At 38.0% G+C, this 19913-nt stretch overlaps 1 protein-coding gene across 1 annotated transcript in view; it reads right to left on the bottom strand.

Annotated features, from left to right (window-relative positions):
• PKN2 (protein kinase N2) overlaps positions 1-19913 on the bottom strand; it is a 245382-nt gene that overhangs the window by 70303 nt on the left and 155166 nt on the right. Inside the window, 1 exon segment of the mRNA XM_042781698.1 lies at positions 19257-19411. Coding sequence (XP_042637632.1) covers positions 19257-19411 — 155 coding nt within the window.

The following is a 19913-nucleotide window of genomic DNA, read 5'->3' as shown; positions in this document are numbered from 1 at the left end:
AATGGCCAGACTTCGTCTCACCTATTTTGGTCATGTTGTAAGAAGGGACCATTCCCTGGAGAAGGATGTCATGCTTGGTAGGATGGAGGGTCGACGAAAGAGGGGGAGGCCTTCAACGAGATGGATTGATAAGGTGGCTGCGATGAAGGGCTCAAGTATAGCAGGGATCGTGGGGCTGGCGCAGGATCGGGCAGTGTTTCGTTCTGCTGTGCATGGGGTCGCTATGAGTTGGAAACAACTCGACAGCACTTAACAACAACAAACAACAACAAGACTTCAAGAAAGATTGAATTAAGTGAAATGATGTTACTGCCATTCAATAGTTTAGTTCTAGTATGAATAAGTGACTGACAGAAAATCACACACACATATACACACACACACAGAGAAGAGTATTTTAGGAATTGTTGTTGTTAAGAGCTGTCGAGTCAGCTCTGACTCCTAGTGACCCTGTGTACAAAAGAAGGAAACACTGTCTTGTTTTGCGCCATTATTACTTGAGCCCATCATTGCGGCCACTGTATCTCGTTGAAGGTCTTCCCTTTTTTCACTGACCCTCCACTTTACCAAGGAAGATATCCTTCTCCAGGGAATTGTCCCTTCTGACAACATGACCAAAGCAGGTGAGATGAAGTCTGGCCATTCTTCTTCCCAAGGAGTATTTCGGCTGCAGTTCTTCCAGGATAGATTTCTTCATTCTGGCAGTCTATGGTACTTTCAGTATTCTTTGCCAACACAGCAACTCATAGCACCAACTCTTTTTTGGTCTTTCTTATTCATGTATACCTTTTACATGCATAAAAGGTGATTGAAAATGCCAGGCTTAGGTGGTTGTTGTTATGTGCCATCAAGTCGGACCCGACTCATAGAGACCCCCTCCTTGGGTTGCCGAGGCAGTATCACTACAGAAGTAGATTGCCCAACCTTCCTTCCAAGGAGTGGCCTGGTGGGTTTGAACTGCCAGCCTTCTGGTTACCAGTCAAGTGCCTTAGGCACTATATTACCAGAGCTCCCAGGCTTAAGTTAGGCACATCTTTACTTCAAAGAGACATCTTTGTTCTTCAGCACTTTAAAGAGGTCTTTTGCAGCAGATTTGCCCAGTGCAAATCAAGACCTGATGTCTTGACTGCTGGTCTTCATTGTGGAACCAAGTAAAATGAAATCTTTGACAACTTCAATCTTTTCTCCATTTATCATCATGCTGCTTATTGGTCCAGATATGAGGATTTTAATTTTTGTTTATGTTGAGCTGTAATCTATACTGAAGATTGTAGTATTTGATCTTCATCAGTAAGTGCGTCAAGTCATTTTCACTTTCAGCAAACAAGGTTGTGTCATCTTTAAATCACAGGTTGTTAATGAGTCTTCCTCTAAGCCTGATGCCACACTCTTCTTCATATAGTCCAGTTTTTCAGATTTGCTTAGCATACTGATTAAATATGAAAGGATACAACCCTGTTGCACTCCCTTCCTGATTTTAAATCATGCAGCATCCCCTTGTTCTGTTCCAATGACAGCCTCCTGGTTTATGTACAGGTTCCTCATGAGCATAATTAAGTGTTCTGGAATTCCCATTCTTCTCAATGTTATCCATAATTTTTTATGATCCATACAGTCAAATGCTTTTGCATAGTCAGTAAGACATAAGTAAAAATTTTTCTGGTACTCTTTGCTTTCAGCCAAGACCCATGTGACATCAACAATGATATCCCTTGTCCCATGTCCTCTTCTGAATACAGCTTGGATTTCTGGAAGTTCTCTGTCAATATACTGCTGCAACTGTTTTTGAATTATTTTCAGCCAAATTTTACTTACATGATGTTAGTGATATTATTCCATATCCTGTTGGATCGCCTGTCTTTGAGATGTGTACAAATATAGATCTCTTCCAGTCAAGTTGGCCAGGTAGCAATCTTCCAAATTTCTTTGCATAGAAGAGTAAGTGCCTCCAGTGCAGTATCCCTTAGTTGAAACATCTCAAAGGGTATTGTATCAGTTACTGGAGGCTTTTTTTTTTTTGGCCAGTTCCTTCACTGCAACTTTGACTTCTTCCTTCAAAACCATTGGTTCTTGATCATATGCCACTCCTGAAATACATGAACATCAACCATTTCTTTCAGGTACAGTGACTGTGTATTCTTTTTATCTTCTTTTGATGCTTCCTGCATGATTCAATATTTTCTCCATAGAATCTTTCAATATTGCAACTCGAGGCTTGAATTTTTTTCCCAGTTCTTTCAGACTGAGAACTATCAAGTGTGGTTTTCTACCTCCAGGTCTTTGCACACTTCATTATAATAACTAACTTTGTCTTCTCAAGCTAGGAGGTCTGGTGGCATAGTGAATAAGGCATCTGGCTGCTTAAGCAGAAGGTCAGCAGTTCAAATCCTCCAGCTGCTCCTCAGAAGGAAGATGGGGAAATCTACTTCCATAAAGATTTACAAATTTGGAAACCCAAAGGGGGTCAACTATGAGTTGCAATCAACTCAACGGCAGTGAGTTTGGTTTTTTGACTTTTTCTCAAGCTGGTCTTTGAAATCTCGGTTCAACTCTTTTATCTTGTCGTTTCTTCCATTTGCTTTAGCTACTTTCCCATTCAAGAACAAGTTTCAGAGTCTCTTCTGACATCAACTTTGGTCTTTTTTTCCTTTTCTGTTTTTAATGACCTTTTGCTTTCATGTATGATCTTGATGTCATCCCATAATTTGTCTGGTTTTGGGGCACTGGTGTTCAATATGTCAAATCTACTCTTAAGATAGTCTTTAAATTCAGGTTGGATATAATCAAGGTCATATTTGGGCTCTTGTGGACTTGTTTTGTCTTCAGCTTCAACTTGAACTTGCATCTGAGCAACTGACGATCTGTTCCATAGTCAGCTCCTGGCCTTGTTTTGGCTGAAGATATTGAGTTTCTCCATTGCCTGTCTCCACAGATGTGGCCGATCTGATTCCCGCATACTCTATCTGGTGAGGTCCTTGTGTATAATCATCATTTATGTTGCTAATGAAAGGTATTTACAATGAATAAGTTGTTGGTCTTGCCAAATTCTATCATGCACTCTCTGATGTTATTTCTATCACTAAGGTCATGTTTTCCAGCTACCAGTGATTCTTTTTTGTTTCCAACTTTTGCATTCCAATCACTGGTAATAACCAATACATCTTGATTGCATATTTGGTCAATTTCAGACTGCAGAAGTTGGTAAAAAACCTGTAATTTCCTCGTCTTTGGCTTTAGCGATTGGTGTATAAAGTATTAACTGTCTTCCTTGTAGCCATATGGAAATTCTCCTATAACTGATAGCATTGTACTTCAGGATAGATCTTGAAACATTCTTTGTGACAATAAATGCCACGGCCATTCCTCTTCAATTTGTTATCCGCGGCATAGCAGATCATAAGATTGTCTGATTGAAAATGGCCAAACCAGTCTATTTCAGCTCACCAATGCCTAGGATCGCTGTCTTTATGCATTCCATTTTTGACAACTTCCAATTTTCATACATTTATATTTCATACATTCCAAGTAGGTTCTGACTCAGTGAACTTAATGTACAACAGAACAAAACTCTGCCTGGTGTTGTACCATCTTCATAATTGGTGCTGTATTTGAGCCCACTGTTGGAGCCATTGTGTCAATCCCTTTCCTTGAGGATTTCTTCTTTTTCACTCTACTTTACCAAGCATAAGATCCTTCTCCAGGGACTAGTCCTTCCTGATAATATGGTCCAAAGTACATGAGGTGACATTTCATTATTCTTGCTTCTAAGGCGCATTCTAGCCGTACTTCTTCAAAGGCATATTTTCTCACTTTTCTCCAAGTCCATGATATATTTACTATTCTTTGCCAACACTGTAATTCAAAGGCATCACTTTTTTTTCAGTCTGCTTTATGCATTTTCCAGCTTTTGTATGCACATGAGATGATAGAAAATACTATGGTTTATGTCAGGGTCACCTTAGTTTTCAAAGTGACATCTTTGGTCTTTGATTTTGAACATCTCAAAGAGGTCTTTTGCAGTAGATTTGCCAAATGCAATATGTAATTTGATTTCCTGACTGCTGCTTCCATGGGTGTTGACTGAGGATCCAAGTAAAATGAAATCCTTGACAATGTCTACTTTTTCCTGCATCTATCATGATGTTGCTTACTGGTCTGATTGTGAGGATTTTCATTTTCTTTGTGTTCAGTGGTAATCCATATTGAAGGTTGTAGTCTTTAATCTTCAACCATAAGTGCTTCAAGTCCTTTTCACTTTCAGCAAGCAAGACTGCTTCCGTCAATCCCAATGCCGCATCCTTTTCCATATAGTCCAGCTTTTCATATTATTTGCTCAACATACAGACTGAATATGCATGGTGAAAGGATACAACTCTGATGCACATCTTTCCTAATTTTAAATCATGCAGTATCTTGTTGTTCTATTCAAACAACTCTATCTTTGGTCTGCATACAGGTTCTGTCTGCATGGTCACAATCAAGAATTGGAAATTCCAATTCTTTTTAAAACACAGGTAACATTTTTATGGCACTCTCTCCTTTCAGCCAAGATCCATCTGATATCAGCAATAGTTATTTCTCATTCCATGTTCTCTTCTGAATAAATCCTAAATATCCAGCAGTTCCTGTTGATGTATTGCTGAAACTGTTTCTGAATTATCTTCAGCATAAGTTTAGTTGCATGTGATATTAATGATATTATTTGATAATTTCTGCACTCTGTTGAATTACCTTTCTTTGAAATGAGCACATATATGCATCTCTTCTAGTTTGTTGGTCAGGTAGATATTTTCTAAACAACAATATTCCCCAATAATGTCTGTGTTCTAGTCACAGGAACCTATGAATACGACAGCTTACACGGAAAGGAAAATTAAGGTAGCAGATGGAATTAAAGTTAATTTGTTCTCCTTAAAATATAGAGTATCCTGCATTATCTGGTTTAACCCAATATAATCTCAAGAATATTATGTAAGAAGAACTAGTTGTTGCTGGCTTTGAAAATAGAGAAAGAGGGCCAAGGAATGTGGGCAGCCTCTAGATGCTGGAAAGAGTAAAGAAACATATTCTCTCCTTAACCCTCCAGAAGGAAATCCAGCCCTGCTAACACCATGATTTTAGCCCAGTGAAACTATTCAGACTTTAACTACAGAGTTGTTGCTGTATACCACCTAGTCAATTCTGACTCATAGTGACCTATGTGACAACTGTCCTACAGTGTTTACTAGGCTGTAATCTTTACAAGAACAGATGACCAGGATTTTTCTCCTATGGAGTTGCTGGTGGGTTTGAATCACAGACCTTTTGGCACTTAGTAGCCAAGTGCTTAATCATTGTGCCACAAGGACTTCTTAATTGTAAAGTTGAAAGATAATAAATTTGTGCTGTTTTAAGCAACTAACTGTGAAAATCTGTTATAGCAGCCACAAAAAACTAATACAGAAACAAAGAAAAAAAAATCATATGAGGTAAGTGTCCTAAGTTAATTCCATGGGTATTAGAGTAGAACTATGTTTCACAGGGGTTTCAATGGCTAATTCTGTGTAAGCAGATCACCAGGTCTTTCTTCTGAGAAGCCTCTGGGTAGGCTCCAGTTCATAACCTTTTGGTAAACAGCAAGCACATTACCTTTCTGTATGACCCAGGAACTCCATCATTAAGGTTGTTGTTGTTGTTATGTGCCATCAAGTCGGCCCCGACTCATAGCGACCCCTCCTTGGGTTGCTGAGGCAGTATCACTACGGAAGTAGATTGCCCAACCTTCCTTCCGAGGAGTGGCTGGTGGGTTTGAACCGCCAGCCTTCTGGTTAGCAGTCAAGTGCCTTAGGCACTATGCTACCAGAGCTCCTTAGTCAGTACTAATTTGAAAATTAAAATAGCATACAAAATAACATACAATCAACCTATATTCTCTAGAAGATTCAAGACTAGAGCCTAAGAGACAATCATCAAACAGGCAATTTCATTTCAATAAATCAAACACATACACATGACACAGAATAAAAGAGAATGGAGATCTGTATGGAAGGAGGGGTTACAAAATATTATTTTATAAAATTGTTGTTATTATAAAAGGAAAAATAAAATGTCCTGAAACTTATTCTGTTAATTACCAAACTCAGGTATAAATTTTTCTTCCATTTCTTTCCTGTCCTCAAGGTTAATAACTTAAGAAGGAACTTCTAGCTGGATTTTGTTTTTTAATAAATAAAAATATACAGATTTGACACCAAGGACTCAGCTCAAATAGTTTACAATAAATCCCTTAATTATCACTTTACATCATGAATTACACACACAGAAAAAATTGCTTATTATGCTTTACCAGTAAGGATACCACCTTGAATTTGGTGTTTACCTATGACATCTAACATATACTTAGTGAACTCACCGTCCAAATTTAAAATGAAAATACTTTTCTTTTACTCTATCCTTCTATCTATCCAATATTAGGAATATCAGACTAACAGAAAACTTGAAATAAATATGCTATTTCTTTGAGACCAGACTAGAGTAAGAAAAATTTAGTATTCTAATGCTCATAATCAGACAGGCCAAATATATTTTGCAAGCAGATAGACTTGATAGGCCAAATATATTTTACATTCAGATACCTGGGGTCTAAAATTTATTACAACAGAAATTTGGCTAATAATAACAATTGTGAAGATATCATACGGCTGGGCAATGTTCTATTCTATTATACATTAGATTCATGAGTTGGAGTCATCTCAATGGCAACTAAACACCCTGTCTTATCTTCTGGGATAATACTATCTAAAATACAGGACTTTTGTAAGCATTACCAAAAAAATCACATTGACTGCTGTTGAGTAGAATCCGACTCATAGAGACCCCTCCTTGGGTTTCTGAGGAAGTACGTCTAACGGAAGTAGATTGTTTAGTTTTCCTTTGGAGGAGTGCCTGGTGAGTTTGAGCCACCAGTCTTATGGTCAGCAGTCAAATGCCTTAGGCACTAGACTACCAGAAAAAGTTAACTGCAAAGCACATGGTGGGCATTCAAATGCTCTTTCAGAGAAATAAAATAATGATCTTGCTGTTGTTAGGTGCCGATGAATTGCCTCCAACTCTTAGCAACCCTGTGCACAGCAGAGCAAAACACTGCCCAGTCCTGTGCTAGCTACACGATCCTTGCTACAGTTGAGCCCATCACCACAGCAACTGTGTCAATCCATCTCATTGAGGGCCTTCCCCACTTTCATCGGCCATCCACCTTACCAAGCATATCCTTCTCCAGGGAATGGTCCCTTCTTATAACATGACCAAAGTACGTAAGACAAAGTCTGGCCATTTTCACTTCCAAGGAACATTCTGGCTGCACTTCCTCCAGGACAGATCTGTTAGATCTTGGTACTTTCAGCATTCTTCTCCACCACAACTCAAAAGCATCAACTCTTCTTTGGTCTTCTTTATTCACTGTCAAGTTATCACATGCATATGAAGCAACTGAAAATACCATGGCTCGTGTCAGGCACACCTCAGTCCTCAAGGAGAAATCCTGGCTCTTCAGCACTTGAAAGAGGTCCTTTGCAGCCAACTTGCCCAGTGCTATACATCATCTGATGTCCTGACTGCTGCTTCCATTGGCATCAACTGTAGAGCCAAGCAATGTGAAGTCTTTGACAACTTCAATCTTTTCTCCATTTATCATGATGCTGCTTACAGGTCCAGATGTGAGGATTTTTGTTTTATATATATTGAGATGTAATCCATTCTGCAGACTGTATTCTTTAACCTTCATCTGTAAGTGCTTCAAGTCATCCTCACTTTAAGCAAGCAAAGTTGTGGCAACAGCACGTTAATGAGTCTTCCTCCAATCCTGATACCACGTTCTTCTTCATATAGTCCAGCTTCTGAGATTATTTGCTCAGCATAGAGATTGAAAAAAGTATGGTAAAAGGATACAACCCTGACACACTCTCTTCTTGATTTGAAACCATGCAGTGTCCCCTTGTTCTGTTCCAATGACAACCTTCTGGTCTATGTACAGGTTCCTCATAAGTACAATTAAGTGTTCTGGAATTCTCATTTTTCTCAGTGTTACCCATTAATTTTTTATGATCCACACAATCAAATGCTTTTGCATAGTCAATAAAACACAAGTAAACATCTTTCTGGTATTCTTTGCTTTGAGCCAAGATCCATCTGACATCAGCAATGATATCCCTCATTCTATGTCCTCTTCTGAATCCAGCATGTATTTCTGGAAGCACTCTGTCAATATATTGCTGCAATATATTGAATTACTGAGTTAATTGAATTAATTCAAATTGAATTAATTCAATTTTGAATTATCTTCAGTAAGATTTTACTTGCATGCAGTATTAATAATATTGTTCAATAATTTATACATTCTGTGGGAGCACCTTTCTTTAGAATGGGCATAAATATGGATCTCTTCCAGTCAGTTGGCGAGGCAGCTGTTGCCCAAATCTCTTGGCATAACAGAGTGAGTGGCTCCAGTGGGGCATCTGTTTGTTGAAACATCTCAATAGGTATTCCATCAATTCTTGGTAACTTGTTCTTCGCCAATTCCTTCAGTGTAGCTTTGACTTCTTCCTTCAATACCATTGGTTCTTGATCATATGCCACCTCCTGAAATGGATGAAGATTGACCAGGTCTTTTTGGTACAATGAGTCTGTATATTCCTTCCATCTTTTTTTGATCCTGCATCATTCAATATTCAATCTTTCAATATTACAACTCAAGGCTTAATTTTTTTTTCTCAGTTCTTTTAGCTTGAGAAATGCCAAGCGTGTTCTTCCCTTTCAGTTTTCTAACTCTAGGTCTTTGCACATTTCATTATAGTAATTGGCTCTGTCTGCTCAAGTTGCTCTTTGAAATCCATTCAGCTCTTTTATCCTGTCATTTTTTCCATTTGCCTTAGCTACTATCTGCTTAAGGGCAACTTTCAGAGTCTCTTCTGACATCCATTTTGGTCTTTTCTTCCTTTCTCGACTTTTTAATGACCTCTTGCTTTCTTCATGGATGATGTTCTTGATGTCATCCCATAATTTTTCTGGTTTTCGGTCACTGGTGTTCAGTGCATCAGATTTATTCTTTAGATAGTCTAAATGCAGGAGGGATATATTCCAGGTCATATTTTGGCTCTCCTGGACTTGTTTTAATTGTCTTCAAGTTGAACTTGCATATGAACAGGATGGTCTGTTCTACAATCAGCACCTGGCCTGGTTTTGGCTAAAGATAATGAGTTTTTCTATCACTTCTTGCCACAGATGTAGTCAATCTGATTCCTGTGTACTCCATCTGGTGAAGTCCATGTGTATAGCCGTTGTTTGTGTTGTTGAAAAGGTATTTGCAATGAATAAGTTGTTCGTCAGTTTCTTCATCTTTGGCTTTGGTGGTTGGTGTGTAAATTTGAATAATTGTAGTATTAACTGGTCTTCCTTGTAGGCATTTGGATATTATCCTACCACTGACAGCATTATACTTCATGACAGATTTTGAAACATCCTTTGTGATGATGAATGCCATGCCATTCCTCTTCAAATTGTTATTCCCAGCACAGTGTCCGATTCAAAATGGCCAAATGTTCACTAATGCCCAGGATATCAATCTTTATGCGTTCCTTTTCACTTTTGACAACTTCCAATTTTCCTAGATTCATACTTCATACATTCCCTGTTCTGATTATTAATGGATGTTTACAGCTGTTTCTTCTCAGTTTGAGTCATGCCACTTCAGCAAATGGAGGTCCTGAAAGCTTTACTTTATCCATATCATTAAGGTTGGTTCTACTCTAATGATGCAGTTCTTTCCCAGTTGTATTTTAAGTGCCTTCCAACCTAAGGAGCTCGTCTTCCTGCACTGTATTGGACAGTGTTTCAGGGCTATTTCTAAAGTTGCCCAGTAATGTATCAGACAGTGTTTCTCTGCTGTTCATAAGGTTTTCCCTGGCCAATTCTTTGAGAAGTGGATGGCCTCTTCCTTCTTCCTAAAATTACACAATAATGATAGGGTATCTTGTCTCAAGTGCTAATGTAAAAGTATAAATCTTAAGTAAATAATTTATATAATACTATACTTTTCAATCAAGCTACTCCTTTTATTATTATATCACTATGTGAAAGACAGTAGTTTTGTCGTTTACTTCTTGGGAAATACTCCTTTCTTGACTATTTTCATTCAACATGCAAGGAACAGAACTTCTATTTAACAATAAGTAAATTTTCCCACAAACAACTATTTGAAGGATCTGCAAAGATGTCAAAGTATGATGAAGGCTTTTAAAACTTACTTTAGATATTATCTGTCACAGGCAATTTACATTTACTACACTATCAGTTCTATGCTTTCAAATCCTCAATGATTTTTTTTTGGGGGGGGGGTCAGTTTCATGATTTCAGGCATTCACTGGGTATTGATTGAGAACCCAATAGGTACAAGGCAAAAGAAAAGTGTGTCTGAAGTATATGAATTGGGTTTTACATATTGGAGAAATATTGGCTGTGATGTTTATGGTTGTGTGTCAATTTGGCTAGGCCTGGATTATCAATGATTTGACAGATATTATATAATCTCCTCTGTTTTATAATTTGATGTGAGCAGCCAATCAGTTGAAAGCCTGTTTCCTGGGGGTGTGGCCCACATCCAATATATATGGATGCCCTGGCAAAGCTTTCTCTGGATCATGCATCTGACTTATCATCCTCTGACCTTTGATTCTTGGGACATGAGCCAGTAGCCTTCTGGCTGACCTGCCAATTTTGGGTTTGTCAGCTCCTGCAACTACATGACTCAGAAGAAACCTCCAGTCTGATGCCTAACCTACGGATTTGGGCCTTGTCATCTTCCATAATTTTGTTAACAATTTCCTTGAAACAAATCTCTGACACACACACACACACACACACACACAAAACAAATACTGATTTTACTATGCTAGAGAACTCTGCCTAACACACTTTGTACTGAGATTGTTCCTAGAGGAACAAAATCTTAAGGATGTCTTTTCTGAATTGGTTCTGAAGCCTGGCTAGACTTAAAGGCACTGATGACTCTGTCTCCAGTAGTAAACAGGACTCTGTTAAACCATGGCAAGAGGTGGCAATAGAAATACACAAAATAACAGCACCAATGGATCACATATTTATGAGAGTCAAGGATTTGGGTGATTACATATTTGATACTTTTTGACAATTTTATCAGAATGATAAGCATAAGAAAGCTGCTTGGTTGATGCTGCTTTCATTAGACAAAGTGATGGAAAAAAGATATGAGTTCAGGGCTTCCAGAGTCACAGCTCAAGTGCCACATAAAAGACCTCAAAGTTGCCATCTGTGTACTGAAAGAAACCTCACTTCTTATAGCAATAAAGCTGCTATTGCCAAAAATAATACCCAGAGTCTTATAAAAGAATGGCTGAATTACAATGCTAACTGAATTCTCAACTTTGAATGGTATCTAAAGTTAAAGTGAGGGCACTGACTGGGAAGAAATGGGTTCCTGAAACTTGGGATTGAGACATATGCTCAGATAAGGAAGCAGGGGACACTGAGTTCCTAAATTCTACTAAATCATTCCTGCCAAAAGAAGCAGTTCTCTTACGCTCATCTAAAAAGATTACTCCATTTTTGTCTGCTAAGCCATCCTCATCAGGAAAACCATTATCCTTTCCACCTCCATCTGATAACATTAACCCAGCTGTGTCTGAAGAGGCTGTGTATGAGATACTCCTTGTGGTGGCATGCGGGGCACTGCCTGCAGCATCACTTAAGGTTATTTCTTACAAGAAATTACTGAATGTCCCCAGGACCGAATCCCACCATCCATTTTTACTTCTACAGCTGTAACTAGCCTTAAGTCCCAGAGAGCACCAAGAGGTAAATGACAGAGTTTTTGTCTAGGAGGAAGTATGCTACATGCTGAAAGAACAGCTTGATTTTTGTAATACATACAAATAGAAACCTGGGAAATAAGGTTGGGAATGGCTATTAAGAGTGGGAGATAATGATGCAAGGAACATAAAGTTGGATTCAGTCTGAGTTTCTTGATATGGTCCATGAATCACAGTTTTTTTTTTGGGGGGGTGACACACAGTCATTTATGACATAGATAAAAATTTATTTACTTCTTTCATTTTATTAAAAAAATTATGATTAGGGTGAAAGTTTACAGAGCAATTCATTTTCAATTGAACAGTTCATACACATTTTGTTTCATGAAACTGTTATCCCCACAATGTAACACTTCTCTTCCTACTTCCTCCCCGTGGTTACCTTTTCCCTGTAGTGCCTAAGGCATCTGACTGCTAACCAGAAGGCTGGCAGTTCAAACCCACCAGCCACTCCTCGGAAGTAAGATTGGGCCATCTACCTCCATAGTGATACTACCTCAGAAACCCAAAGAGGGGTCGCTATGAATTGGATCCGACTTGACGGCAGTGAGGGTTTTTTTTCCTTTTCTTTTCTTTCCTGTGCATTCCTGTCTTTTGAGCTATCCCCCTGCACAAACGCTGCCTTTCTGATCTCCCATGGTTGATCTGTACTAAGGAACACACTTCCCTGGTGTAATTTTTCACCTCGTAGGCCTGTCTGTCATTTGGTTGAAGGTTAAGCCATGAGAGTCAGCTCAATTCCAGACCCGAAGGGTGAGTAGGGGCCTCAGACTAGGGGATTTCACCAGCTTTTATCAGACCAGTAAATCTGGTCTTTTTCTTTTTTTTATAATTTTGAGTTTTGTTCCACATTTTTCTCCCACTTTATCCAGGACCTCTAATTTTGATCCTTTTGTAAGCTGTTAGCAGTGGTAGCTGAGCATCATCTAGTTTTTCTCATCTCAGGATCCTGTAGACTGAGGTGACCAAGATCCACTAGTGTCCTGGACTAGTTGTTTCCATGAATCTTTAATTTTCTTCATTCTTCTTTGAACCAGACAAGGAGTTAATCATGGTTACTTAGAGGGCTGCTCATGAGCTTTTAAGAACCCAGTCACTCCTCACCGAAGTAGGATGCAGAGCGATGTTTTTACATACTACGTTATGCCAACTGAGTTTGATGGCTCCCATGACTGCAGTCCTGGGGACAGAGAACCCAGTGACTCACTGGGTGTTTAGATGTGGCTAAGATATTATAGTAATTTTGCCCCCTGTTTGCTCTATTACATGCAAGGATATATATACAGCACTAACAATTATGTATACATAAATATTATCTGCCAAGACTACAAACAGTCATGGGTATATTCCTATTCACCTATCTATACCTGATTATTTGCTTATCTACCTGTGTATAATTAATGTTTGTAATTACTGACAATGTAGTATTCTGCATGTAATATTATTTACCTTTGATGTCTGTAGCTCTTGTGCACCTGTGTCTTCCTTTTCCTTAGTGACAGTGTGCTGGTCAATCACTTTTAGTATATTGCCATTCCCTACACACAAATCAATGTGTGTCTCTCTTTTTTTTTTTTTTTTTAATGTGATTTGGGTGAAAGTTTACAGAGCAAATTCACTTTCCATACAGTAGTTCACACACACGTTGTCTCATGACATTGACTACAATTTACCCCAATGTAACAGCTCCCCTCCCACTTCCTCCCGATAGTTACCTCTTCCCTGTGTCCATCCCTCCATGAACTCCTGCCTCCTAAACTGTCTCCCTGTGCATAAACAGCCCTTCTTTTTCCCTTGATTATTCTCTCCTAGGAGTGTATCTACCTCAGGTAAATGTTCAACTCACATGCCTGTTTTTGTTTGGCTGGAAGCCACAGGTGTGGGTTCAATTCCAGACCTGAACAGCAGCAGCTAGGGACCATAGTCTCAGTGGTTCCACCAGGCTCTATCAGACCAGCAAACCTGGTAACCCCTCTTTTTTTTCATTCCCAAATGATTTTGAGTTTTGTTCCACATTGTTCTTCCTCTCTATCCAGGACCTCCTACACAGATCCCCCTCTGAGTGGTTGACAGTGGTAGCCAGGCACGATCTAGTTCTTTTGGTCTTGTAGTCTATAGGCTGAGGATCGCATGGTGTACCAGTCACAAGGACTAATTGTTTCCATGAATCTTTTGTTTTCTTAATTTTTCTTTGCTCTGGACAAGGAGAGACTCATCGTTGCATCTAGATGGCTGCTTGCAAGCTTTTAAGATCCCAGTTGCTAATTGCTAAAGTAGGAGGTAGAATAATGTTTTGTGTAGTATGCTATGCCAATTGAGCTTGATGTCCCCTTGCGACTATGGTCCCAAGCCCACAGGTTCAACTACTTGTTCCCTCTGGGTAGCTGGCTATGATCCAGAAGTGACTACAACCTTGGCCCTTGTCAGCTCTACTATACCCTTGGCAATTCTTACAGAACATACAAACACACTTGTAGAACCATTGTCTGCCAACCGTATACATGGTCTTGGGTACACTGTGTGTCTCTTACCTCACAAAAATCCAAACCAAGCTCACTGCAATGAACACGGGTGTGCATGTATCTAATTATGTCCTGGCTTTCACTTCTTTAGGATATATTTCCAGTAGTGGACTTGCTGGATAAAATAGTTTGTCTGTTTGCAACTTTTTAAGGAAGCATCATACTGTTTTCCACAGTGGTTGTACCATTTTACAGTGTCATCAGCAGTATATTAGAGTTCCAATCTCTCCATATCCTCACCAGTATTTGTTGTTTTCTGTCTTGCTGAACTCTGCTATTATTGCTGGGGTGAGGTAATATCTCATTGTTGTTTTGATTTGCATCACTGTAATAGCTAATGACTGCAAACATTTCTTGTTTGTTGGCCATGTAAATGTTTCTTTGGTGAAGTATCTGTTCATGTCCTCTGGCCATTTTTAAATTGGATTGCTTGTCTTTTTGATGTTGAGGTATTGAATTTTTCTATAAATTTTGGAGGTTATGTCCCTTGCCAGATATACCAGTACCAACTTTTTTTCCCAATCAGTAGATTCTCTTTCAACTCTTTTGAAGAAGTCTTTTGATGCACATAAGAATTAAGTTTTCAGAAGGTCCCAGTCATCTCATTTATCTATTGTTTTCTGGACATGTTTGGTCATGTTTGATATTCTATTTATGCACAAATTAGGGCCAATAAGTTTGCCTTTATATTTCTTTGATGAGCTTTATAGTTTTAGTTTTTACATTTAGGTCTTTGATCCATCTTGAGGTCGAGTTTTGTGTATGGTGTGAGGTACAGATCTTGTTTCATGGATATCCAGTTTTGTCAGTACCATTTGTTAAACAGATTATCTCTTCTCCATTTAACAGGTTTCAGCTCTTGGGTAAATCCATGTATAGGGTCATATATCTACAAATGGGAATAGTTTTCCTTCTTCCTTACCAATATGGATGCCTTTTCTTTTCCTTCCTTGACTTACTGCCCTGGCTAGGACTTCCAATATAGTTGAACAGCAGTTGTGATAGAGGGCATAACTGTCTGGTTCCCATTCACAAAGGGAATGCTTTGAGTCTCTCTCCATTGAGAAGAATGCTGGCTGTTTGTTTTGTATATATGTTCTTTATTATGTTGAGGGATTTCCCTTTTATTCCTATTTTGCTAGTAGTTTTAATCAAGATTTTCATCAAATGCCTTCTCTGCATTGATTGATATGACCATCTAATTCTATTTGTTTGTTTTATGTAATGGACTACATTGATTCTTTTTCCAAAATACAACCATCCTTGCATATCTTGTATGAATCCCACTTGTTCATGGTGTATTGTATTTTTGATACAGTGCTGGATTCTTTTGGCTATGATTTTGTTGAAGATTTTTGTATCTATATTTATGAGAGAGATTAGTCTATAATATTCCTTTTTAGTAAGTATCTCTGCTTGGTTTTGGGGTCAGGGTTATACTCATTTAATAAAATGAATTCGGGAGTATTCCATTCTTTTCTATGTTCTGGAAAGTTTGAGTAGGATTGATGTCAGCTCCTTTCTGAATGTTTGACAGAATTCTCCAATGAAGCTGTCTGGACCAGGGCTTTTATTTGTTGGTGATTTTTTTATGACCTGTTCAATTTCTTCTTTTGTTATAGGTCTATTCAAATTTTCTACCTCAGTCTGTGTTAATTTAGGTAAGTAGTGTGTTTCTAGAAAAGTGTCCATTTCTTCTAGGTTTTCAAATTTGCTGGAGTACATATCTTCATAATATTGTGATATTATCCTTTTTATTTTGATTGGTTCTGTTGTGACATTGGCAATTTTATGTCTTATTCGTGTTATCTGCATCTTCTTTTTTCTTTGTTAAATTTGCCAGTGGTTTGTTGATTTTATTGTTGTTGTTGTTGTTATGTGCCATCAAGTTGGACCCGACTCATAGCGACCCCTCCTTGGGTTTCCGAGGCAGTATCACTACGGAAGTAGACTGCCCAACCTTCCTTTCGAGGAGTGGCTGGTGGGTTTGAACCACCAGCTTTCTGGTTAGCAGTCAAGTGCCTTAGGCACTATACTACCAGAGCTCCTTTGATTTTATTAGTCTTTGCAAAAAACCAACTTCTAGTCTTGTTGATTCTTTCAATTGTTTTTCTGTTTCATTAATTTCTGCTCAAAATTGTTATTTCCTTTCTTCTGGTGAATACAGACTTTTTTTTTTGTTGCTCTATCTAATTGTTTTGTTTTTTTACCTAATTGTTGATGATGCTGGGTTAAGTTGTTAATTTTGGCTCTCTCTCTTTTTTTTTTTTTTTCTTTTCTGATGTGTGCATTAAATGCTATATATTGCCCCGAGTACTGCTTTCACTGTGTCCTAATGATTTGGGTATGTTGTGCTCTCATTCTTGTTTGATTCTGGGAATTATTTTATTTTCCTTCTATTATCCAGTAATTTTTAAGGAGGGTGGTATTCAGTTTTTGTATGTTTGCTTTTTCTTCCTTGCTCTTCCTATTGTTGATTTCTAATTTCATAGCACTATGACCTGAGAAGATGCTGTGCAGTATTTTGATGTTTTTAAATTTCATTCTCCTGCTCAAAACTCTCCGGTGGCTTTCTACTACACTGAGAACAAAATCCAAAGTCCTTAGAATGACTTCTAAGACTCTACAAGACCATGCAAGATTTACCCTGACCTTCTGACCTCATCTACTAAAAAATTCTATTCTTTCTCATTTCAGTGTACTCTTAGTACACTGGCTTTATTAGCATTCCTTTAGCATACCAACCACACTCTTACCTTAGGGCTGTCACACTTGCTATGGGTCTGCCCCAAAATCTCTTTTCCCACATGCTTTCATGGCTTTCTGTCTCATTTTATTAAGGTCTCTACTCAGATGTTTATCACATTTGCAAGTTCCTTACTATCATCCTATGTAAAATACTAACCTCTGCCCTCTCTATTCCATTTACTGCTTTAAAACTACCTGAAATGACAAATTACATGATCATTTTCACTGTAATCTGTTTTCAACTTAGGAATGTAAATTTCAAATGGGCAGGGCATTGTCTTCTTTATCACTGTGTCTTCCTTGTCCAGAACAATACCCATACTGTATTAGTTTGGTATAAATATTCAGTATGTATTTGCTGAAGGAATGGATACTGATGTACTGTGCATTCATCTACCTAGGAGACTAGGTAGATGGAGGTACTAATAAGGAAAGGAAATATAAGAGGGAAAGGTAATTAGTTCAGTAATAGACAAAGTTAATTGAAATTTCCAGAATTAGAGATGTCCATCAGATTGTGGAGTATGGCACCAGAGCTTAGAAGGTGGGGTGTGCTGGTGGCATAGTGCCTAAGGCATTTATTTGACTGCTAACCAGAAAGCTGGTGGTTCAATCCCACTCCTTGGAAGGAAGACTGGGCTATCTACTTCCATAGAGATACTGCCCTGGAAACCCAAGGAGCAGTTGCTTGGTAGGCCATAGTTAAAGACAGATCTGGAGACTCTTTACTAACTGTATGACCTATGACAAGTCATTTACCATGTCAGATTCAATTACCTGATATATAAAAAAGTAAGAATTATCACCTTCCCTTTTCTTATCCAGGTTTATTTTAAATATTAAATGGAATAAAACACATACAATCATGTATAGAACTATAACATAATAACAACTACCATTTACTTAGGGTTTTTCATGTGGCAGTCATTGTGATAACACTTTAGTTAAGAAATTTGCTGAGATAATTTAGGGAAGTTTCTGAGGTTAAACAGTTACAGAAATACTGATTATTATAATAATAAAGTTGAAGAAAGTAACATTTACTGTCACAAAACAAAATAAATATGAAGGTAATTAAAGAATCTAGTTTCCAAATTAGAATCAGTTCTTTTAAATCATGTTAATTCATCTTGACTATCTGGAGACAAAGCTTAAAACTTTAGTTTTGTAGCTCACTGCTCTGGCTGATATGAGATCAACCAAAAAAACCAAACTCACTGCCATTGAGTTGATTCTGACTCACAGCTATCCCTTTTGGGTTTCCAAGGATTGCCCAGTCTTCCTTCCAAGGAGTGGCTGGTATGTTTGAACTGCCAATCTTTGGTTAGCAGTCAAATGCCTTAGGCAGTATGACACCAAAGCTCCTTAAAATGAGACCAGCCATTTCTTCATTTTCAATCAATCTAGTGTAAAATAAGAATTTACCATTCTACGTAACATGATAATAAATAACTAATCCAGCTTTAAAACTCTAACTTTTAATGAAATATTCTCAAAAGATATAATAAATTCCTGCAAGACATCTGTTAATGTGTTTTCCTCTGGCTCAAAACAAATCCCGTAACATATATCCAAAAAAGAGAGACTATAAAATATCTGAAAGAGCTGAATGTTACTAGTAAAGGCTATACTTCATGTAACTTTTTCACAAAGTATGTGAAGCATGATCAAATATTACTTGATGGTTCATATTAAAATATAGTGATTTTAGGATATTACTTGTGCCATTAAGGAGCTCTGGTGGTGCAGTGTTTAAAGTATCCAGCTGCTAACCAAAAGGTCAGCAGTTCGAACCCACCAGCTACTCCATGGGAGAAAGATGAGGCAATCTACTTCTGGAAACATGTACAGCCTTGGAAACCCTATGGGGCAGTTCTACTCTGTTCTATAGGGTTTGCTGTGAGTTCTAATCAACTCATGGCAATGGGTGGGTATCTGTGCCTTTTAAACTAAAGGCTGAAGAATTAAAAGTCTGTGGATTGGGTTTCAAACTATAAAACTGAGAATATGATTATTTCATCAATACATACAGTCATCCACAAATTAGATTCAGTTAGACTACTTAAATAATTTTAAATATATACTAACATTTCATTACGGTACTTACCTTTGAAGATCCATTTGAATACATCTGTATCATGTTCTCTGCACCTTGTTTTACTTTAAGTTCTATATCCAACTGTTTTTGTAAGGCCATCAATCTATTATTACTAGTAGAACAACGAGGGTCACTATTTGGAGTATCTGGAGTCCTTGGACAATCTGGAAATTAAACATTATGATAAAATTACTTACTAGGCCCAACTGCTGTTGAAAACTAGAAATATATTCAAAAAATGAAGAATCACAGGATTTGGGATGAGCACAAAGTCACCTAAATTGAATATCCTTATGTTTTCAGATAATACAAGTATTCAACTAACTCAAGCAAAGGAAATGATTCAAGTGCAGTTGTAGAACCATCTGTCAAGGATACTGTGGAAGTGATTACACTGAATGGGAAGTTGAACCAGATGATACCCAAGGTCTTTTCTAACACTTAAGTCCCCAGGTTACAAATACCTGACTTATGGACAACTTGTACTTGAACAACTGAACGAACCCCTTACAACATTTCTTCATCACAATCACCATCACTAGATGCATACACAGCTTTTACATCAATGAAAATGCTTCAAGCCTTTTCTTGTTCTAAAGGAAGGCTAAATAAGAACCTTTGCACCTGTTCCAAATTACCTCCAAATTTGACTTAAAGACACACTCA

This window comes from Orycteropus afer, unplaced genomic scaffold (genome assembly GCF_000298275.1).
Source record: "Orycteropus afer afer isolate SDZICR_OR568_19922 unplaced genomic scaffold, OryAfe1.0 scaffold00152, whole genome shotgun sequence".
NCBI lineage: Eukaryota > Metazoa > Chordata > Mammalia > Tubulidentata > Orycteropodidae > Orycteropus > Orycteropus afer.
The sequence above is the reverse complement of the archived record's forward strand: the minus strand, read 5'-3'. Positions and strand labels throughout refer to the sequence as shown.